General features: G+C 40.1%; 1 protein-coding gene across 3 annotated transcripts in view; it reads left to right on the plus strand.

The window, feature by feature from the left end:
- The first annotated feature begins 713 nt into the window (after window positions 1-713).
- The window catches only part of arrdc1b (arrestin domain containing 1b), a 42,460-nt gene continuing 18,792 nt past the window's right edge, over window positions 714-24,381 (plus strand). Inside the window, exons 1-3 of one of the 3 annotated variants that reach the window (XM_046067270.1) lie at window positions 768-841; window positions 950-1,019; window positions 20,617-20,727. In XM_046067270.1, the coding sequence (XP_045923226.1) occupies window positions 797-841; window positions 950-1,019; window positions 20,617-20,727 (226 nt within the window). In that variant the 5' untranslated portion in view covers window positions 768-796. Of the gene's footprint in view, window positions 915-949; window positions 1,020-1,547; window positions 1,678-20,616; window positions 20,728-24,381 lie in introns of those variants that run through there. The other 2 variants (XM_046067269.1, XM_046067271.1) reach the window with 2 other exon arrangements.

A 24,381-nucleotide genomic window follows, 5' to 3' on the forward strand; every position in this document is an offset into this window, starting at 1 on the left:
TATTGAATCTCCAAGATGAAAACTGCAAGTGAAGGCAGCACAGATTATCAGCCTTTTCTGCAAGCTTTTTATGCACCACAGCCGTGATAACTTTCACGTGCGCTCCAGCCGTTGATGTTGCACATCAGACAGGAAGTACAGTCAGAGACAGGAAGTGCACCCAGAGATGGGAAGTGCATGCGCTGAGGAGTTGGTTTTTACATTACATTTAACTGTTGCACGCCTCTGGAGTAACTACGAATTAAGTTTCTTACTCCGGGACACGTTGATAGATGTGTCACAGTGGGGAATTGAACCTGGGTCTCCCACATCAAAGGAATGTGATTTATCCACTGCACCATCACCACCCGCACATTTTCTTTTGTGATACTTGTTCCCCACAAAACGTAGCCTACTTTTACATAGTTTACAAAATGTTCAGGATAGTAAAAGCACCACTTAAAATAGCATCACTAACAATAGCATAACCCTTTTGTTTTACTGGCATTTGGTGCTCTTTTTCTCAATAAACAGAGGGACCACAGTCACACATAAGTTCATTCAATCAAATGAGTCCCTAATATTGACAACTTTATTTCTTTTCTATAATCCTGCACCTGAATTGCATAAGAGATCTTCCTTTTTAGTCAATAAACCACAGGGTGCCTGAGTTATCATCCCTCCCATTGCTACTTTCAACGGATAGCCACAGTGACGTCACTGTTCTGTAAGGGGAGGCGCGCGGCAGCAGGTGAGAGCGCAGCATCGCCTCCTCGCTGCTTTCAGAGACGCAGAGCGGCGGAGTAGCGGAGCGGCCATGGGAAAGCTTCAAGAATTTGATATCACCTTTACAAACAACAAGGTGGTTTACGGTCCGGGAGAGTCCATCAGCGGAACTGTGAAAATACGAACCGGCAACTCGCTGCAATTCAAATGTAAGCTTTCCTTTAACAATTTTTTTTTCCAACAGAGGGAGAGGAACATTTTGCCAGCGGACCTTTCGCCGCCTGGTTCAGTGAAGCGCGCAGCCAAGGCTCGATGTAAATAAACTTTTCCTTTGTAATGGTGGAAGAGTAAGTAAAGAGAGCGCTGAACACCAGTCGCTTGTCCGCCGGTTTAACGGTTCATTGTGTGAACGTGAAACATTTGGTGCGGCCATCGCGGATTGCGGTGCTGCTGCGGTGGGAGTGGACGGAGCTTTTCCGCCGGAGACGATCAGCCGCCGTCGACTCACTCTGCTGTTCTGCCATGTCAGCTCGATTGGTGCTGTTCGGCTGTCAGGTCGTTTAAAACACCACATCCTGGACCACATCCTGCTTGCTACAACATGTTGCTTCTGTGTCACGTTATTGACTTTGACGCACCCTTGAAATTTTTTTTACAAAAAACAGAAGCTTATAAAAAAACAGAACAACAGGTGTTAGACACTTTGTTGTTTTACAAAAAAACAAAACGTATTTCTATTTAGAAGTCTCTACATGTTTTGGGAAGGGACATTCCAAGCCTTTACTGCCAACATAGTTAATAATGGGAGGGGGGTAATGTGGGTTAGAAAGGTGGAGAGCTGCTTTTGGAGTTGCCATGGAAGGACACAAAGAATCTATTGTGTATATATAAGGGATCCTTGTGGGGATTCCTGTCAGATAATAGAGGTCTGCTTTAACTAGAGCACTTTTTCAAAGGGAGTCTGGCACAGAGGTATGTTAATTGACAAGGACAGTAGGTGAGGTGATTTTTTGGCAACAACAACAACAAAAGCTTTGAAGTTCATGTTTCACCATCAGGATCTCCCAGACAGTGGCTGATTCACAGAGTACATAAGTATAGTGCAGCTGAAGGGAATGTACAACACTGATGGGACACTTTCCAACTTTCCATTCAATTTTAAATGTGTGTAAAACAGAGCAGGCGACTAGACTTGGTTGTTTTAAGATTTTGTTGATTAGAATTGAAAACACAATTTGTCCTGAATTCCATTTTAAGAAATATTATTGTTTTTGTGAATTTATTTGGCAGCACTTTCACCTGTATGTCAGACATAGTGAGATTAATTTGCCATAATGCGCAGGCTGACCTGAAGCAGATGGCGTTACAGCAGAGGTCACAGCTCCTGCTGAGCTCTGTTTCACTGTACGGTCACACGGATGCGGCTAGTCTGTACCTGACACCAGGCGTTATTCCCAAATTAAACCGTGCGGTGGTGGCTGCTGTGGCAAATGCGGGCCGTCCTTGGAGCATACAGACAACAGGAGAGCTTCTCCAAGTCAATTGAATAGCTCAATGAAAGTATTTTAAGATGCTGAAAAGAGCAAGTGGAGAGAGTTTGATGTTGCTGACTGAGGGTTTGGCTCAGCTTCAAGCACATGAACCGTATCTGTTGCATTTACCGCTGTCACGTCCATCCAGTTTCATTTCTTTGTAATCTGAAAGAAGACAAGGAGTTCACACCTGCAACCCTTTACCAGCCACGAAAATGGTGAAAAATGTTGATCTGTTTCCAAAAGCCCAACATCCACAACCCAAAGACATTCAGTTTACTGTCATAGACGAGCAAAGAAACCAGAAAATATTTACATTTGAGAAGCTGAAATCAGAGAATTTTTTTCTAAGAAAAATAGATTAATTGTTAAAATAGTTGTCAATTAATTTAATAGTTGACAACTTATCGACTAGGCCTAATTGTTGCCACTCTTGTGGTAAAGTTCTACCGTGTTGGATAGTGGGAGGTTAAAGGTTTTTATTTAATTTAACACATTACTGTCTTACTGTTGAGTGCAGACCACAATGCAGAATAGGAGCTTCCTTTCCTAGTGTTTGCCGTTTTGCTAGTTGTCTAGCACAGCATACATCCCAATGATTTTCTTGTCCCACAAAGAAAGTTAAATGAATCTAAAACTTGTCTGAAAGTGTGTTATAAAGAGGTGATGTACAAGGTGTTTTTGCCAGTTCCCTGAGTCAGAGTCCTCCACTGACTTCTGGGAGAAAATACTCCACTGGAGGAGACTTTGGCTCGATCTCTGGCTTTCAGCGTGTCTGTTAATGTACTGTGAACGCCGAGGCTGCATTATGTGTCCAGTGACGTCACCCCTCTCAGCCACGGCTGCTGATGATTCCATCAATCAGATGGCTTGAATCGGGCTGAAACAGGGAAGTGTGTGCATAGCTGCTTTGTGCAAGTGTGAGAATTTCCTGTTTTTGTGAAAGTCAATACAGAGGAGTTGTTGGTTTCATACTCCAAATCTGGACATGTATTGTCTGGACGCTCAGAGCATGTTCTTGATTTAATCCATTTTCTACATTTATTTGAGTATGGCAGACTAATCGTCTTCCTAAGTCGTGATGAGAGACAAGGATAATAATTGGAGAAACCATTTCCACATACATGGAATTGCAATAATATAGGGCTGGACGATATGGCCAAAAATGTTATCACGATAAAAAGTTTCATATCTTTCGATATCAATAATTATCACGATAAGTATCAAATCGTTATTTTCTTTCGAGTTTAAAGGCAAATTTTTGCTCCTGAGTTAATTGTGGTTTAAACTTTTCTTTAAACAAACACTTGATGCCAAACACTGGAAAATCCTTTTCAACAAATAAGCCTGAGTAAAATTAAGCAAAAGCTCTTTTCAGTCCTTTTTCCTCAACAAAAAAAACATCTTAATAAAATATTTAAGTCCTAATTTGTGTGTGATTCAAGTGAATAAAATCAAACACATATTGAATATGTATTGAACATTTGTTATATTGTTATTGAAAAAAATTATATTGCGATAATTATTGTTAATGTTTTATTGTCCAGCCCTACAATAACGATTAAGAGTTTGTACACTGGAATCATTTTACAATTTTTATGAAAATAATGTATATATATATTATTGCAAAACAGCAATGACTGTCTTAATTATTCAGAGCAGTAAAATCAGGCCACCAAGCATTTGCCTTGAACACACGGGACTGTTGTAGTGCTTAAAGTAGTTAATCAACACAAAGTTAATCTTCAACAATTCTTCCATTCCAGGCAGCTGTGGCATCATATGAGCTGTGTGGGTCCTTGTTTAGTGTGTTATTTACATTGCATTGCATTGTGAGGTGTGTGTACAGTCACCAAGTCATGTGATGAAATAAGTACAGAGGGATATTAATAAACAGATACAAGCTCTCTGAGATGCTGAATATTGTAGAGGCCAAATTCTCAGCCCCACTCTATTATTGATGATGGAGACCATTAGACAGAATTTCTATTGATTAGCTTCCTTACAAAGACAGTCGTTAAAGCAGTCATGAATGCTTCAATGAGAGTACATGAATGAGCCACTTATACACATTACTTACACATAATGTTGAACATGCACTACAACTTACGAACTCTAGTTGAAACCTTCATTACTAGAAATTATTTGCATCCCATTCCAGCATTCAGTGACAGTGCAGGAAGTAGCTCTTTATTTAGTAAGGTCAAAAGTAAGTTTGACATTTGTGGTTTTAAGTATAAACCAAATCCCTGCAAAACTAATGATATTCTTATCAGCCTCGATTACACTTTGTGTTTAGTGCAAATGTTAGCATGCTAACACTCTAAACTAAGATGATTAACATGGTAAACATCGCCTGCTAAACATCAGCATGTTACCGTTGCACCACTGTGCCCGAAATGTTGCTGTTTTGAAATTTGATCTCATGTGGGACACACCTGTAAAGACAGTTTATTCCAGGAAACACTCAAAAATAAAATGTACATGCAAGGTGACTGTATGCTGGTGAAAAGCAAATAGGTTTTTGCGCAGCAAATGAAACAGGAAACGAATCACCCTAAGTGAAAGTCCACTTGATGTGACTTCCTGACTTTGTTTGTTGACTTCTTTATCTTTGCTGTATATCTAAGTAGACTTTCAAACAGAGGTGTGTATAAATGAGACGTTTAGACATGACGTTCTTTTGGATCTCAGATGACAGGAGTGGATCTCAGCTTGCCTGTGAACAAATATTACTCAGTAATCCAATCATCACCTGTGGTAATACAAACTGCCGGCTTTATGTAAACAAGACTAGACATCAAACTGGCCACTGGCATGTGAATGCATGGACAAACACAGATTTTTTTATCTTGTAGTTTGTGAGTCACATGGTTAGAGTCACTTTTTTAAGTTTATGAGAAATCATTTTGGCTTTTGCTACTTTGTAGTGCAGTTGATTAGTCCAGTGTTGAATTATCTGCAATGCCTCTAAAAATTAAAACACTTTCTGTACTTCTTCAGGACCTGTATCTTGCCTATAATTCTGTTATGCGATGACTGTCTTCATCCTCATTTTTTCTCAGTGTTACTGGTGTTGCTATGAAAGAGTATACTCAGCTAAATAGATAAATGCATTTGGATTAATGCTGCTTTAGCAGTTTATTCATCACTGTTTTGACTTCAGCTGCTCTCCTTAAGGCAAACACTGTGTTTATCTAAAGAAAACTGAGGTGAAATTGACTCATAAATCAATGACACCAGTGTAGGAAGAGATACCCTGCAGGGCAGAGTTTCTGTGTGACTGTCTAGACTCAGAGGCCTGAGTAAATCATGACATCACTGCCCCTGGGACAACTGAGAAGAGATCTGTGTGAAAAAACATAAAAGCTAAATAGACTACTGCTACAACTCCAGCTGTCCCTACTACTACTGCTGTTGTCCGCACCTCACGGGACTTTCGGATAATTTATCACCGTTAATGAACCACACAAAGAATATTTTATCGCTTTTAAACAGGTGCTACTTGAAATAGACCAGCAAGGAACCGCGACGTGCATGCAGTTGTCGGCAGCATGTCAAAAACTCTGCACAAGATCAGTGAATGGCAGACGAGAGAGAGAGAGAAATGGTCAGCAATGCCTCAGTTAAGCTTCGTCTCGCAATTGCTGCGCACAAAAACACATATGATTCGACTATCAGTCGACAATAGGCAGGACTTGACGATTCTGATTCGACTATGTAAATCAGCGTTTCCCGCACATAGGCTTTATTTGGGTTGCGTTTTTGATTGCAGCGCTGCAAAGCGCATATTCGCTCCGCACATCCTCTCACTCGGTCGCTCTCTCTCTCTGTCGCAAACACAGACAACAGACCCGTCTGTGAATTGAATGGTTGGTATCATAGACACTGCTGCACAGATCTGTCCAACACAACGCTGTCAATGTTGGAGACCCATTTTCAAAACAGTTATTAGCAAGCATGTAAGGATCCTAGCTAATAAGGAGAGCGGTAGTCAACAGGTGCGTTCGAGATAACTGTGACTTTCGCCGACTTGATAGATAGGGGAATAAAAACAGCACCCTCAAATCAAAAACAATCTACCGGAGGTAGATTTTGTGAGCTTAGAACAATGATCAGGCCTTGCCCCCACAAGGTCTATTGATGTTTTGCAGTGCAGGTGTTGTGCCGAATTCTGCCTGCCTTCCGTGAATTGCATACACCTCGCGGGAGGTAGCACTATGTTATAGAAAAAAAGGTGGATGCAAATTTAAGAGCATTTCGTTAAGCATTCACTTATTAAGGTCCTTTTAGGACACTTTGCTGTTCACATTGTTTGAAGGCGGTTAACGGCACATGTTTTTGCTGAATCTCAAGAAATGATAGTCTACTTTTACTAAATGTTAGAATATGTTATTCTTAATGTTCATCAAATATATTCTGATCATTTATCACTATTGGTGAACCACACAAAGAATAGTATAGCGTTTAAAAGCAGAACTTTAATGCATTTTCATGCAATTCTCGGCAGGCATTCAAAATTCTGCAAATTGCCCACTAGAAATAATATCTGGCCTGATTATAATGCTTTGATAGCCACAAATATAAATAAATACTTTGATAGCGGTTGTGAAATAAATCTCAGTCATGACAGCAACAGTTACTCACATACTCACTTCATCTTTAGTGGTTGATGAATGAGGATCAAACACTGGAACACAAACACTGCAGCCCATGCTTTACTGTGAGCATGTGAAACAGTCGCTTCATGCTCAATTTATTGAAGAGGGATAAATGTATTCAATGTAGTGATGAGTGTCTACACTGCCAGAATTCTACAAGAAGAAGAGCGTAGTAACGAAACACGCTCTGTAGAGCAGTTTGCCCGTTTTGGGCTACTGTAGGAACATGGCAACTTTAATTTGAAGGGGACCTGCTGTGTATGTAGATAGACGTGGTTCATTCTAATATAATAAAAACATAACGGTTCATTATGTAAGGTCTTTATATACCACTGAAAACATAGTTATGGATCTTATATTGCATTTCTGTCACTAGATCCTCAGAAATATTACACACTGAACCTTTAAATGTTTTCTTGGATGTTCTTCCTTGTTTTGGTATTAAGACTGCCATGACCTTCATACAGCATACTTCATTTAGTTTTGTGATTAATAACTGCTTAATTGTGTTGTCTTCTCTTTGTTTTGTCCTTTTTGCTTGTTATGAAGGATTATATGAATACATTTTCTTGAACTGAGGAAGAAAGGGTTTTTAATCCCTCTGACTTTGGTGTCTTTTGTCCTAAAATGAGGAACGTGACACATGATTTCTCATCAGAAACAGTCACCCATAGTGACTTCATTCTCTCTGGTGCCCTTCAGTGTGGGCGGGTGGCATCGATCCACATGTACTTCATCAGTGAGTGTACTGTGCCCATAGGTCTGGTGCTGTCAGCTGGAAATCTTGGCACCAGCAGCTCCCTCTCCCCTTGGACTTGTCATGTTAATAATAAATATCTTTTGACCTCCATAACCAGCATCCAGCCTAACCCCACGGCTGGTTATTTAGGTCTATCATAAGAGGATTCTGTCTCATTCCCCCTGATAAGCAGCACAGACACACCCATGATCACTCCCCCTTTTCCTCTCTCTAAAAAGCTGCCCCACTTCCTATACTGCCCCTGTACTGAAATGAGTTTGCAGAGAGGATGTGACTCTTCTATAGAAGTGGAACAAAATGTTGATTAGTGCTAACAAAGAAACTAAAGATAGAACATTTGTCAGCTGGCAGATAAGAAACTGGTTTATGGTTGTCTGGTATGTTGTGAAATGTTGCGTGACATGGTCAGCCAGGCCCCCACAGCTCTGATGAATCCACGGTACCAACACAACACAGCTAGCAAAGAAAGTTGTAGTAGCTCAAGAGCCACGTATTCTCAAAGGAGTGTATTCTGACCTAACGGGCCAGGAATTGTGTGATTGCAGCTTTAACTTTTATTGAACCAGGTTAATACCACAAACATTTTTAAAGGAAAACTTTGTTGTACAACATAGAGGTGTTATAATCTTAAAGACAGCAGAGAAGCAGGGTGTGGTATTTGCTAAGAGGGTTTGAGGTTTGGGTGGATGTGACTTGAGAAACCACATTGAATAACTTACTGCAGGACACACACACAATGTCTTGTATAGCCCATATTTTGAGGTGAACCTGTGTGTGTGTGTGTGTGTGTGTGTGTGTGTGTTTGATCCAGCCTTTGAGAAGCCACGAGAGGTTTCAATCATTATTCCATCTTCCCCCACATGCTGGTAATCCTCCATCGACTTCTCCCTCCTCACCTACATTTTTTGACAAAGCTTGTCTTTGAAAATAATTCCATTGTTTATACATGTGAGGGAGACATCCGGAAAGTTGTTTGGTTTACAGAACAGAAGGATGAGCATCCAAATGTGAGGATTTGCTGCTTCTCTGTGTTTTGTATCAATGTAAAACCTCAAACGTTCTTGGGTATTGGACTGTTGGGTGAACCAAATAAGTCATTTAAAGACGTGACCATGTGCTTTCTTTAGTGTTTCTTAGTAATGTTCTGATTAAACAATTATCAATAGATTAATTGATTCATTTATAATAAATAAATTGGTTATTGTCATGTTCAATTCAGGACATCTGATAGTTCCACTAAGATAAAATGATCTGCTTTATTTCACTAATGCTGCTTCCGTTTTCTCAAATCCTGGTTTTGGACTCAAATTGGAATGTTGTGGTTGTGTCAGTGTTGGCACTGTAAACAAGATATGGTTGGTCAGCATGCATGCACATTCCAGGGTTCTCAGAAATGGGAAATAGTGTTTGTGGCAGGCTAAAAGGAGCAGTAACAAATACCCTGTATGGTTGTTCTTTCGTGTGAGTTGTCCTGACATGGTTCTCTACAAGCCACAGGCAGCACTCATTTTGAACCGTCTTCCCCTAAAAACGAAAGGTCACTTGTGACATTTGAAAACCCTTGGAAATGTGTGTGTCCACTATGTTTGCTCCATGTCAGCCTTCTCCAAGACAACTGCAGAAGGAATGCGCCAATCCGATACTTATTTCAGATATCGGCCTGGTTGACTCAAAATAACTGACAAAACAAAAAACTGACTCGAATAGCTGGATCGGGTATCGTGACCATGGGGTCGATCTATGGGGCTGATCTATTCAGTTCAGTCAGCACCGGTAGACCTGTACATTTTGCTAGGAGAGCTAATAGCGTGGAGGGAGCTAAAAATAAGTAGTCAGCAGTTTTGATATATTTCATGCTTGCTTCGCCAACAAAATATAACACAACCAACTTAATCAAGCATCTCCAGAATCATGCTAGAACATGATTCCCAGCCTCTTCCTCACTGTCAGGAATACAGCTTATTAATTTTACAATGGTATCAAAGTGGTATTTTGCATTGGATGGTACCCAAAGCCAAAGTATAGGTATCATAAGCTAATAGGTCGGATTGCTGCATAACTAAACTGCAGCTGGGATTGGGAGCGTTTGTGTTTAGAAAGTCTGTGGATGGTACTGATGAGTCACTGATGTGCAGCTCCAACAGACCCATATCATCAGCGAGCAGAGGTCTGACTGTCACTGTTGAGTGTCAGCTGATACTAAATGACTAATCACACAATCAAGCTGATGACTGCAGTTTGGAGCAACGTAAATATCTCTCTACTGCAAGCATGTGCCTGTATACAAACACACTGAAGGTCAGCTTTGACGGTAATGTAGCTGTAGTAGTGATCCACACCATTTAACACTTTCACAAAATATTAAATATGGATACAAAGAGAGTTGCTGAACTCTCTGGCTAAACATTGGTCTATAATTCATAACAGTCAGATCTGGGGGTCTTAACTGTCATGATTAAGGAGATAAAACTTCCCCAGTTTTGTTTTTTATTTTCAATCCTAGTTTGTTTTACCTGAAATCTTTTTCAGAGTTTTCAAAAACATCTTGAAACAACTTATTAAGATGTATATTGATTCAAGAAGTTCTGAACACAAACTGCTTTGTATGTGACACCAGTACACTGGTGTCAAATACAAGAGGGAGAGGGATAACGCTTTGGATTGCTGCTGTGGAGAAGCCAATGCTTACATGTACAGTAGGTCTCTGCTGACATAGCTATCATCAAAAAAGTTATCTTAAGCTGGCGGAGAGGAAGTGTTTACACATCTTATTTCCCAGCAGGCCCTGTAGAAACATCCAGTAAATGCAATAGAAGAAGTATATGGAGAATGTACTGATGAATTCCCTTTTTGCTACATGTTATAAGATAAAAACTAGGTGATAATCTGTGTGAGTATCTTAAATGTTTTGTTGTCCTGAGAGACGGAGTACAAAGGCAGCGTGTGTCTCCTCAGGTCATCAGTCTGGATTTGTGGCGATTGCAGTGAAATGTGGAAATTTCATTGCGCGATGGTTTAACGTGGGAGCGAGTCTGCAGAGTACAGATTACACGTCTGCTGGTTGTTTTATGATGCAACTTCTGCTGGGGTAAGCCTCTTACACATGCACGCAAACATACGCAGGGATTGGAGTACAGTGTACACGCACATGTGTATGCACCTAAAGTCAAACACATGTGAACACAAACATCATAAACTGATCTGACTGACGTGTGCAAAGCTCGTCAGCAACCATAGAATAGATGAATATTGTGTGCTAGGGTCGGCCCCCGACGGAACCCTGCCAGGTTACCATCCAAGCAGAGAGTGAAATTAATGTTACAGCAAAGAAGTGAACAGTAGTGGTGAGAACTACCAACAGGTGCTCAGCTGAGTTGAGATTTGGTCGTGGTGAATGCCATAGTATATGATTCATGTGATTTTCATACTCCTCAAACCATTAAAATATCAGTGAACGTGTATGGAAGCATCTCCATTTGATGTTTCTCCATTCATTTATAAAGGGTTTTTTTATAATTTGTTACTGGTCTGTACATTCACAAGCTTAGAGGTGTGAAACAGCAAAGGATGTTGGGTAATATATTGCTACAGATATAAGGCCCTTTTTGACTGGTGGAACTTTATGGCAAACTTTCAAGGAACTCACACACAGAAACTTTACTTTTTTCATTGTGTCAATGTGTATTTTATTTTCAGCACTGAAGCAGAATAACAACCAGTGAAATACTCTCAGTAGATTGTCACTACTTTGCAGATAAGTGTCTTTCATTTCTGTTCTCTGATAAATGACCCATGAATTTTCAAAGGATCTTAAAACTTGAACGTCTCATTCCACTGGGTGATTTAAAATCTTGACTTTGACCTATTTAGAGATGTTTGTGGTTGTTAGTGGGTGTGCTTTGTGTATTGTGTCTTCTCCCGTGCCATAGTCAGGAAAGGATCCTTATCTCTGTGCACTCACCTAACCTGATTGAATAAAGGTTGTACTGTATTTTCCACTTCTGTATGTCTTGTCTCCAACATCACAGTTGTACAACAGTAAGATACAAAGAACAACATAGTAACTTTAAGTATTAATGTCAAGCAAAACACTGTCTCAGACTGTTGTCTGATGGTCTGATTTGTCTTATCTTCATGGTTCTGGAGATGTGGTTTAAAAACAAACACAAATGTACTAGGGATGTTTAGAGGCTAGGGTGTTAGCCTCTAGGGTGCTAGAGTTTAGTTCAGTTCCTGAATTTTGTTCTTGTGGCTTCTTAGTTCCTGAGATTCTATGGTAAAAAAGCTCTAATAGAGGGCACTGAAGCAGCTCTCAATGCAGCTTTTCTGTCTGTTACGGAACTCTGGACATGCCTGAACGAACAGCCCCAGCTCTGTTCTGCTGCAGGGGATTCCCTTACTGTCGGCAGTAATAGATCATAAGATCAGGTGGCTGTGTTTGACATCTCTCACTGAGGAGCATTAGAAAGGAGACGAGGGAGGGAGATGTTGGAAAAGAGAGAGGGACTAATTGTTTGCAGAGCTTAAAGATTTAATGAAGGTAGTAAGTGTAGCATCGGATTACTCAGCTGGTCCATGGGACAGAGTGAAGGCTGTGACCTCTCGAGCTTGTGGAAGAAGCAAGAAATACTTTAACGAAAAGGTTTCAGAAATATTAAGTTAACAGAGGTTCAGTGGTTTCTGTCACGGCTTTTTGTTCTCTGTACTTCACTGCTATTGTCCATGCTACAAGAAAAAAAAATTATCTTAAAACTCACCCAGAAAACATCTCTTGTGTCTGAGCCCCGACCTCGTTGGTGAAATGAGTCTTGCCGAGACATGACAAAACAAAATTGTAATCCACCTTTGTGCAGCATCAGTTTATAGGAGATAAACATGTTGTCTCCATGAATAGTGCAAGCACGGGATGGTCTGTCTATCAAATGTGGACCAGTACGGCCTTCATTACTACCGTCAGTGCATCAAGTGTGAGAAGTTATATGTAAATTAGATCTTTGTTATTTTGGAGTAAGTTCAAAATGTTGACCCCACAGTTCTAACAAACCTGTCAGGCTAATGTATCAGGGTTGTTCAAGTATTATCCAATCAGTTTATGTCTAAAGCCAATTCATAATTTAGTTTAGTTTTAGTTTCATTATCAAACATTACAAGACCACAGTTTGATCTGCTACATTCCTTGCAGGTTTTGGGGTTTCTAACATGTCTACACAAGCTTAATTTAAAACAGTCCAGTTTTATCACGGAGACACCGTTTTGGTATTTTCATGCCTGATTATGCTGGACTATATAAATGACGTCTGAGGAGCCGTTAAGTGCATGTAAGGAATGCTGATCAATTCAAGTAATACAAGCAGCCTTTTCTAATTTCATTCACACTCCTGGCCCACTTCAGGATGAAATCCTAGTCTTTGTAAAGACACAGTTCTTGTCCGGTGTGTTTTGTTGGAGAGGTTGAGGGTTTCCTTATTCAGCTTTGTTCTTGAGAAGTTCAGACCTTAAATAAACTCACTGAGGATGCTTTGTGCTTTCAGCCATCAACTGAAACTGGACTCAGTGTAAATAAGTCATTATCAGCCAGGCTTCCCTGCATGTTTTCCCACCAACCCCCAAGCTGACTCATTTTCCCCATGTACTGATGCAGCTGGCAGCAAGCACTGACTTTATGGTTTTATCCCACTGTCACAGTTTGGCCTTTTTTCCTAGAAAAGTAAAACAGTTGTTGGAAAGTATTTTTTCTCACCAGATGTTTATTTTCTGTTTGCGTGCAAACATCATTTTATGTAAAGAAAATCATAAAATAAAGCAAACACCGTGTAACAGGGGTTCCTGACTTTAGTGGATGTCCCAAAACAGACGCTCTGTATATCACAATACTTAATTGGACTCTGCACACACACACACACACACACACACACAAACACACTTTCTAACAGAAATCTTCTGGTCCTGAGTCCCGACCAGCCTCAGGGTTCCAGGCTTCGCTTGTGCTGGACTCTGATGCATAGTCCTTGCACAGTTCAACAAACAATACTTTAGGTCAAACTCGCAGCCACCTCGGCTTCCTTCGTGTTCAGAACACAGCAGCCATCTGAGGTCCAGCACACTACATTTAGAGCAGTGTTTCTCAACGGGGGTGGTACAGCCACGCAGAGGGCGTTCAGAGGATGATGGGGGGCGCTGGAAGCAATATTTTGGAAAGGATGGCGCTGAGGTGCTCTTGGGGGGCATTGAGGTGAAAGTTTTAAGTTGAGTTTACACCTAATATTCACAACAATAAGAGTTTAAACTTTCAACAACTTGCAAAAAACCTGTGGGTCTGCAACATTAAAACCTGCAAGTTTACTCCACTGCGACTGGACAAGATGGTGTATCGTAACTCTTCTTCTCTTCAGTGTTTCTGTTAGCTGCTTGTGGCGCAGCTCCGTGCTGCCTTCATGGAAAGTATCATCTGTAAAATTTCACCCAAAAAGGGTAGGGAAGAACCACATCACAACATCATAACAGGCACCTTTTGAGCAACAGGTTAACATATATAAATCTGTTTCTAGTTTTTTTCTGAACAGGTATCAGCAGAAACATTTTTCTTTTATCAGGGAGCAGAATAAACAGTCTATGTTCTGTAGCAAGTGTCCCTGTTACAGTGAGGTGAAGTGGTCGAGCACAAGGCGTAGCGACACGCAGGCGCATTCCCATGAAATGTTGGTTTTGCCCGCCTGGACTGGTTGTGGACTGGATACAAGGAGTGGACTTTGTCACCGTGATGTCACTCATTGGTTTGTGGACTGCCGTTTTTAAGTCTCGAGTTTGGCAGTTTGGCTGCAGCCATGTAGACTTTTGCAACCAGGCACCAGGTGTGACCATATTTAGATGAGACGGTGGCCCCACACAGCTGTTTTCCAGTTTATAAGTCCCAGCTATAGTTGTCTACATGCATGTTAACATTTTCAAGTGGAAATGAAAAATATATTACTTTTAGTGTGTTTAAACTTATAATGATCAATTCCAGTAGCACTTACAGTGATACTGACTTTTGGGTTAGACATTTCAGAGTGTTATCTTTCAGAGAAGCCTAAAACCATGCATTTACTCCAAATGGTTCAAGAACTACATTCAATTTACTTTGGATATGCCTTGAATAGGTTTTGCATGAATTTTGCAGGAATTGTAACAGGTTAAAGACAATGGGAGATTACATTGGTTTAATTCCTGTTACGTACAAAACACATCTATGATTTATTAAGAGACTTAATACTACCCCTTTGCGCCTTACTTGTGCCCAGATTATGCGCTGTTTAACTAGCAAAAGTGAAGTTGATCACGCCCTAAATGCACTTGCGCCATGCACTTTAGACCATGTGCTATAGATAGTTTAAATAAGGCCCTAAGACACCACACCCTAAGAGGAATGGTGTTTCCTCCACTGAGTCTGTTTCTCATCGATGTTCTGTCAGCCAAATGCACTAAAGACAGGAAATACAGTACTTTACAGATGGCATAATATATCGATATTGTGCGATCACCTTCTTGAGTTATGCACTTACTTAACAGTATGACACCTTTGACTCCCACCCATATCCTCCATGACCCAACAAAAGCCTGTTCTAACCCACATCAGAGATCCCTTTGATGCAATAATACAGTCATGTTTAGGCAGTCAGATTTCGAAACACTATCAATTACATCTTCTCTCCTGGATCTGTCTGCCCACACAGTCTAATTGTTAAATCTAATGAGTAGTATCACCAGGATCATCTCCACCTACAGATACTCTCATTGAACCGTGGAGAGGACCTGGACAGAGTCCAGAGTGTTGGCAACAAATCCAGGCAGCTGCTGAGTCAGAGCATGCTCTGCTGCTGGCTTCCTTCCTCCTACTGAGTGTTAGTCTCCCTCAGGCTGTGGTTCATTCAGTTGAGAGCTGGGTTCTGGCTGGTGTAGATTCCTGTGCGGCCAGTAACAAGGTGTGATCTCTAGCTGCTGGTGCGTAATACACAACTTGGATACTATAATCTTCACAAAACCAAACTAAATCTTTTGAGTTTTAGTCATTAAACTTCTCATGTCAAGATATACTTAATACCAGGGATCAGGGTGAGAGTAAGACACTTCAAGGACTATTTCCTTATTGGAGTATTTGTCTAGTTCAAATGATGACTTGTGAGTAAATTCCTGTTCAGGTGACATTTTTGGTGCTAGCTTTGTAGGTTCAGTATGCTGCACTGTAACACTGCTAGCTGCTGCACCTTTTAGTGTTTTGAGATTATAAAGCCTTTTTCACAGTGTGATTGGTGTGGTGTGTCCACACACAAATTTACTAACCAAATTCCAAGACTTTTATATTAAGCCTACTGAAAGATAAAACTTTTATCACTGTGTTGCCCTGGTGACCTTGATGTTTAGGTGCAGATCAGGAACGGCATCATCCGTGGTTAACCAAGAAATTAATTACTTTAAAAAAACTTCCGTTACCACATGCTGTGATAACTATTATTTTTGATGCATTTGAGAGTGCTCCTGCCATTTGTAAGTTTCAGAGCTGCTAAGAGAATCTCTCGAATTTGCACAAGAATGCTGTCATTAGTTGTCATTATGCACTTTCTCATCCGTCTTTGGTGTCTTCTTATGCAGAAACACCACTCACAATTACATTCCTCCACTCCGCCATGAAACCCAAAAGAATTTGGAATAAATAAATCAGAAGTTCGAGTCCTTATTCATTAACATAACAAATGCCATCCCAGCTGATAAACAACAATGAAATGCCATTTTGTATTGCAATTACTGTTGTTTTGTCCTCTTACCGTTCATTCACATATAATAGAACTGGATGCAAATGTGCATCCATTTAAGTATACATATGTCATTTTCAAAGTCAAAGTCTCCAACAGTCTTTGTCTGGAAGAGTCTTTGGCACAGGATTAAGAATAGAGATGACCTCTGCAAAAATCCTATGAGGTTGTACTAGAACCAGGCAAAAGTTTTGGACTTCTTGTGCCGGCCCCTCATCATATCTGAGACATCATCTTTATGCGTCTCATCAAACACATCATCACTATTCCAGGTCTATAAGGCTCCATGTGTCTGTGGAGAGGTCAGCCCATTATTCAACTGCAGACAGCCAGTGTCTCTGCCAAAGCAGCCTGTCTCTTATGACAGAACTATTCACTATTCAGCTCTGCTGCACCTCTTCCTGCTGCTGCTGCTGCTGCTGCTGCTGCTGCTGGGGATATTAACAGATTATCCCTGCGTTGACCTTTTATGCACTCACTTTTCCACAACAGACATCTGTAAACAATATCTTGTCGCAGTAATGGCTCCCTTTTCTGTCATATTTGTGTACTTTACAATTGTATTGGTGTTTCTGTGAAATGTAATGACTCCAGAAAGCTCACAGGGTGGAGTATGAAGGTATTATTCTCCTCCATGAATGAGGCAGATGGCTGGAGGAGCAGATTGCAGGGTCTAATTAATGACCAAATAAATGGACATTAGTCTGCGTGGCTGAAGGGCGCTGCTTCGTTTTGTGAGATGCAGACTTTGGTTTTTGTTTGTACTGGCAGCAGAGGTCCTTTCCCCTTCCCCCAAATTGTGCCAGAAGTCCTGCCAGTATGGAGAGCAAAGCCATCTGCCACTTTCCTGCGTCAGTGTGAGCAAGTGATTGGTGAAACACAGCATGATATCTTTGACATCTGAGTCTGTGTTTAGGGTTTTTTTGCCAACACATGCTCTTATCAAACCAGAATTATTTTTTAGTGGTGACCAAATAATATCTGCAGCATTGCAAATCGAAAACTATCATGTAGGGTTGGGCCAATTGACGAAAACAGAACATTTTGTTACAGTTTATAAGGTAGCTATCTCTGATATCTTGTTGTATTAGACGTTTGTGGGAAATGTTGCTTTCTGGAAGTGTTGGATTAGCAGGATCTCTGCAGTACCTTGGTATTAGGAATGCAAGTACCACATTTGTAAGGATGACAATGTCGGTCATTCACCACTTTAGTCCAGACTGAAATATATCTGCAACTATATGGAATGTTATGAAATTTCATACAGATATTCATGGTGCCCAGAGAATAAATCTGTGATCCCCTGACTTTTCTTTTAAGGCCACAATTAGGATCACATTTTTGGTTTTGAGTGAAATGTTTCAACAAATATTGGATGAATTGACATGAAAGTTGGTACGTTCATGTCCTCCCAAATTTTAATTTGCACAGTACTTTGGTTTGTGATCAAATACTCATCAACCTTAGCTGTACAGTCCTTTGTGTTTAATGCTAATTTTCAAATTATAGCATGCTAACACCCTGACCTAAGATGGTGGACATGGTATAAATTACACCTGCTAAACCTTAGCATGCATCGTCACTGTGAGTATGTTATCATGCTGAGGTTGACATTTAGCTCAAAACACCACTGTGCCTCAATATATATATCTCACGGAGCCGCTAGCATAGTTATATAGTCTTAATCTTGTTTTCATATAGATTAATGTTAATTGTGTTTTAATCTTGATAAAAGTGGATATGAATGCAGAATCTGTCGGCAAGGGACTAGATTTGGTATCGGAAACGTTCTTTTTTTATAGTCTGAGCAGTATTGACCAATCGGCCGTTGCTCAGTGCGTAAGGACTTGGAAACTGGAAACCGGAGGGTCATCTGTTTGAGATACGGACCAGAGATACGGAGTGTGGACTGGAAGCTGGAGAGGTGCCAGTTCACCTCCGGGGCACTGCCGAAGGTGGCCTTGAGCAAGCCCCTGAACCCCCAACCGCGCTGTAGTAGCTCAGAGTACTAACTACAGTAATTAAACATTAACAACAGAGTGAAAAAACATTGAATTTCTCCTTGCGGGATTAATAAAGTATGTCTTCTTCTTCTTCTTCGGTTGCACGCAGGTAAACGGTCCGTGTGGAGATTAAAAGAGGCGGAACCCATTGGCCGGAATGCACTCTCGGAAACCAGATCTATCGTCTGATGACAATTTAGCTTTTTATCAATCTTGGAACTCTAGAGATTAGCTTTTTATTAGCTTTTTTAAAAATGTATCTGTATTCACATTGTTGCCAGGCATAGCCGATGGGGCTCCAAGATTGCTAATCAGACTGTAAACAATGACCGGTGAGTGGATGAGGAAGTCTTGGCCCAGACAGCCGGGTATCCGGATATCTGCTGACTACACTGGAAGGCCAAAAACATTGGCTGTTGCCCCCAGAGGCTAAATCAATGACGGCCGATGGGTTCCCGAGATTGATTGTGTTTTGATTAATTATTTAGTCAGTTAAATGTTGGGAAATGATGAAAAATGCTCACAGACAATGTCAAACCAAAAAAAGATTTCCAATACATTCTGGTTATTTTCTCAGTGAACAGTTGAACCAACAGAAATTATATTATATCCTGATATTTATACCTCACCATATAAAATGGCATATACTGTGACAAAATATTTAGACATATCACGCATCATTACTGTCAAGGACAAAAAGTTGTTTCCAAATCCTTGGTGAGATTCTTATTCTTGTTTATGTTTTCTCTTGTTAGATTTTACCAGATTTAAATTAGATCAATCTCTTGTTAATGGCATGTTGAATATTGTCGGGGTAATGCTGTTGGACTGCTCTTTGGATTAAGGCAAATTATTAGTCACTGATTTATTTGGCAAGTTTGGCTTGTTTTAAACAATGTAAATAAAGTGTTCATAATCTGAGAAAGAATGAAGTAAAGACATTCAGGTGTCACATTGGGGCTGCGAACAAAACATTAGAAATATACTTGGCCCATCTGTCTGTCTGCTTATCAGAACACTGAGATAATACTGAGGCTGGGCCATCTTTCCGTTTAATCTTTTGGCTTCTGTGTGTGTGTGTGTGTGCGCGCGCGTTTGCATTCGTGTGCACATTATCAGAGGGTTTTCATTTCCTCACAGACAGATCAACAGAGAGACAAGAGGGACAGAGAGAGGAGGGTGACACAGAAAGAGAGAGAAAGAATGTGCAGACCTGCAGTGCTGTCCCTGCTGCTCATTTTTTATTTCTCTGTCTGTCATACAACACATCTCGCACCAGTGTGAACATTTGATCGCCTGGGAGTAGAGTAAAAATTACATTATCAATAAAATCTTTGAATCAAGCACGAGAAGTTTCCTGTACCTCAAGCAGCAGCACAGAAGGACAGCTTGCTGAACTTCACCAGTTCTCTAGTTTTGACCTCATCCACTGGCAGCAAAAAAGACCAAAGCAATCTGCAAATGTATTTACTTCACAGCTGTTAGGATAAAGCTGAAGTCATACCGAGATTACTGAAAATCACAAGCATTATCATCCCACTAAAACGCAGATCTAACATGACTCTGCAGGTGACAAACAACAAGTGATATCATCCGAACCAGTCAAACCTAAAGCATGGTCTTTATTTACACTAACCTCTTCACAACAGCTCCCTGATAAAGTTACTCTTCCCTTCCATCTGTTGAATGAAACACCATTCCCAGCCTGTTGTGATTATTTACCACTGCAGCAGAATGCACATGACCAGCATCAGAGGCCCATAAGGATTTATTAAGGCGTCCCTCTTTGTGAGACATTCTAATGCTAATCAGTGGATTGTGCTACTGGTGTGTATTTTTCACACTGCGACTGACATGAGACAAATTTTTCTCTTTCCAAATAAAATTAATTTGAATGATGATTTCCATTGAAGTGATCCCAGGATCGCTGAGGAAATCTTTTGTTAAAAGGTTTTTAGTGACATCCTCAAGACTCAAAAATAACAAAGGAGAAGGAGGGTTCTCTCAAAGTACAGGTTTCAAGTTTCTGAAAGGTGTTTACATGAAGCATTTTTGTTGTTGGGACAAAGCAAGACATTTGGGCTGTGGGAAACTTTATCTTATCAAGAAATAACCAGTAGTTGCACCCAATGGCTTTTTTTCTTTCTCTCTCTTCTCTTTCCACAGCCATCAAGGTGAACTGTCAGGGGTCATGTGGGATCTCCAACAAAATGAACGACAACTCGTGGACTCTGGAGGAGCAGTACTTCAACAGCACGTTGTCTGTTGCTGACAAAGGTGATGACGTTAAAATTTTGATGATTTTTTAGCTTTTCTGCTGGTTGGCCTCTTCTAAACACACTGGTGCATGAATGGAGACCCTAATGTATAGACTTTAAATTTGTATTTTATTAGTTACGGCTGCACGATTTTGTAAAAAACTGACATTGCATTACAACCCAACTGGGGCGGCTGTGGCTCAGGAGATAGTGGGTTGGCCGTTAATCGGAAGGTCGGCGCTTCAATCCTGGCTCCCCCAAAAAATAGTAAAAAAATAAATATTCAATATGCGTTGATATTGTGGCGGACCACCACAAATAAATCAATGTATGCAAAACACCGTGGTGAACTTGTCTGTTGGTACCTTTGAAATACATACACTGAACAAAATTATAAACGCAATACTTTTGTTTTTACCTCCATTCATCTTGAGCTGAACTCAAAGACCTTAGACTTTCTGTATGTACACAAAAGGCCTATTTCTCTTAAATATTGTTCACAAACCTGTGTTAGTGAGCACTTCTCCTTTGCCGAGATAATCTATCCATCTCACAGGTGTGGCATATCAAGATGCTGATCAGACAGCATGGGTGCCTTGGGCTGGCCACAATAAAAGGCCTTAGGCTGGCAACAATAAAAGGCCACTCGAAAATGTGATGTAGGCTCAAGATGAATGGGGGCAAAAACAAAAGTGTTGTGTTTTAAATTTTTTTTCAGTGAAGTTGTTAGTTATTGTTAAGTAAGGTAGAGTGATTGTCAAAGACATCGGTCCTTAGTGCATGGGAACATGCATATACTGTTTTTATGTAAATATATTGAACATTGAATAACAACATTATTTACATTAAATATTGCCTAAATGAGCTGAATGTTATTCCTTCATTTAGCGCACACATTTAAAAAGTGGCAGACAAAAAATACTTTGCTGACACAGAGGCAGTAAGTAAGTTTTCAAGTAAATTTCAGATCCTGCCTACAGTGATAGATTACTAATTGATGAAAACATTTACCTCAATTGATCAAACATGGCGGAGATAGCGAGCAAATACAGAATATATCAGAATTTGGCCTGTGAGTTATATTTTTCTTGATATGGCCTGCATTCAAAAATGTTTGCCCACCCTTTCACTAATTCACCTCATGTTCTACAGTGAATGGAATCCAGTGGCTTCCTGGAAGTTAAGAAACACCCTAGACAAGTTAATGATCTAAACATTAAATAACATTGGTATGGTCATTAAACATAGCACACATTCGTGTGACTGTATATTCTTTGCTAAAATCCTATAAATTAAACAAACTGTTTGTCTTTCTCCTTTGAGAACACTGAAATGTCAGAACTTCCACTTCTCTGTCACAACACAGTGTGACATGACTGAAGAGCTGTGTCTTTCACCTCATTTGGTTTATGGGAAATCTGCCGCAACAGGCAGCAGCAGGGTTTTGCAGCCCTGTAGTGAGGAGTTAAAGCCTCAATCAGTCAGGAGTAGCAGTCCCCTGCAGGGATGTTCCAGCCTGCCTCTCTGTATGCTGCCTCCCTGAGGTGAGACACGGCGCTCAGTGTCCAGCAGTGTCTGATGAGAAGGTTGGACATACTCCACAGAGGACAGGTTTTAACCCCCCCATTCTCTGGGTACCATCCTGCCCTGCTGCAGGCCCTGCTCACCCGCGGAAACAAGAGCTTACAGGACCTTTTGTTATGAGCGGGATCTTCCCTCTTTTGTATGCGTAGCCGATACTGGCTACTGCCAGAAGGTGAAATGTGCCATGCATGCATGAAATCTGTTGTAAATGAAAATCGCATTGTGGATCTTAATGGCAGTCATTAGAGCATGTAATCCATAATGGTTAAAACACCAAAGGGAAGTTCAATGTTTAACTCTCATCACTGTGTTCTTTAACATATGGTACCCCACTCTATTATTCTACATACAGTACTAAACTGCTGGAAAGTGCATTTACGTAAGTATTGTATGTAAGTAGACTTAGTGCTTGTACTTGTTTCCATTTCATGTTACTTTATACTTCTACTCCATTACATTTCAGCTGGACATGTACTTTTTACTCCACTATATATACATAAATACACCATTTATCAGCTATACTTTCCATTTAACTTACATATTATAAATTTACATGTAAAACATGATGCATTATTACTGTACAGATTAAAGTACCCAACTGCAAATATAGTAGTTCAAATTAGCTTGGCCAGCTACAACATTAAAATACTACTAATATACAGCTCACACAGATCCAGCAGTGGTAAACAGAATAAATGCTGTAAGTAACAAATTGACTGCGCACATTTTCACTGAGATTGTTTCATTTCTCTACGAAAACAACATGTATGCCATCTGAAAAACCTGAAATATACTACTAATTAATCAGCTTAAAATATGTTGATAATATTGATTTGGCCACTTGGGGACAAGGGCAACAAGTTGTAAACACATCATTTACTTTTTAAGTTGATATGGGGAACTTGTTAGCAAACAGTTGCATATGAACATATCCAGCAGTTACAGAGCAGCATTATTATTCGTTTTTAGTCATGTTTTTGCCTTCCTGATGAAAGTCAAATATTTTTGTGTATCAGCTGTGTCCACCAACTCCCGGGGGAATTTCAGCTGCTAAATAAATAGTTCCTATGAAAACTGCCAGAAGTAGACTAACAGAGAAATAGTTTCTGGATATTTCAATGTTTTGAGTACCATTATCATTTTATTGCACTGAGGTGGAGAGCAGCAGGGGGATATTTCCAAACTTCAGTACATAGACACAAAACTGTCTGCATGGCTAGACACTACTCTCTCAAAGTGAAACCCTTTCATCTCAAATTTGACTAGTGAATAAGTGGTATTGGTTAATTCAACTCGTTTAGAATGTCTGAAGGTCTGTCAACATTGTGCTGTTATCTTGAAGAATTCAAAAGAAGTTTTGTGCTGCCCTGTTTCGAGATAAACTAGGGGTGGGTGTTGCACATGTTGAAACAAAAATTTTGAAGATTGTTTTTTAAGGGAAGTTATTTTGTAGTTTGACAGAATTTCGCCCCAACTGATGTGAGTGAATTCAGGACTTTAGTGAGATCAAATGTCAAAAAGGGAAGTGAAAATTTGCCTGCAATACCGACACAGAGCAGTCAAACTGAGCCAACAAACAAGCACATACATGAACACACCCACCTCACAGAGTGACATGCAGACCTGAAAAGAAAAACATACATCATCTGCTCAGTATAAATATAGTAAACATACAGCCAAACCAAGGTAAAAAAAAATTCATATTTCACTTTTAACGAATTATGAGTAATATTCTGAAAGAACAGTTCTTGTAGAGCTGCATGACAACATTTTACATGAGATGTTTGGGCTCTTTTGTATGAAAAGAACTTTTATTTACTTATGTTCCTCAAAGTAAAGTATCAAAAAAGTATCATTTTGGTATTAGCAACGAAACTCAGGTACTGTTTGCTGTTGCTAGTCTCAAGTGCAGTGAACAAAACTGTGAAAATAAAACATCACCCACACTTGCACTCAGGCTTGTCTTTCTGGTATGCAAAAACAAGTAATACATTTGAGAAATACAAAATAATGAAATAAAATAATTTCCACTGTATATTACACATTTGCTAAAAAATATAGACGGGAGAATCTTTAAAGCAAGAGTAAC

Source organism: Micropterus dolomieu, linkage group LG13 (assembly GCF_021292245.1).
Source record: "Micropterus dolomieu isolate WLL.071019.BEF.003 ecotype Adirondacks linkage group LG13, ASM2129224v1, whole genome shotgun sequence".
Classification (NCBI taxonomy): Eukaryota; Metazoa; Chordata; class Actinopteri; order Centrarchiformes; family Centrarchidae; genus Micropterus; species Micropterus dolomieu.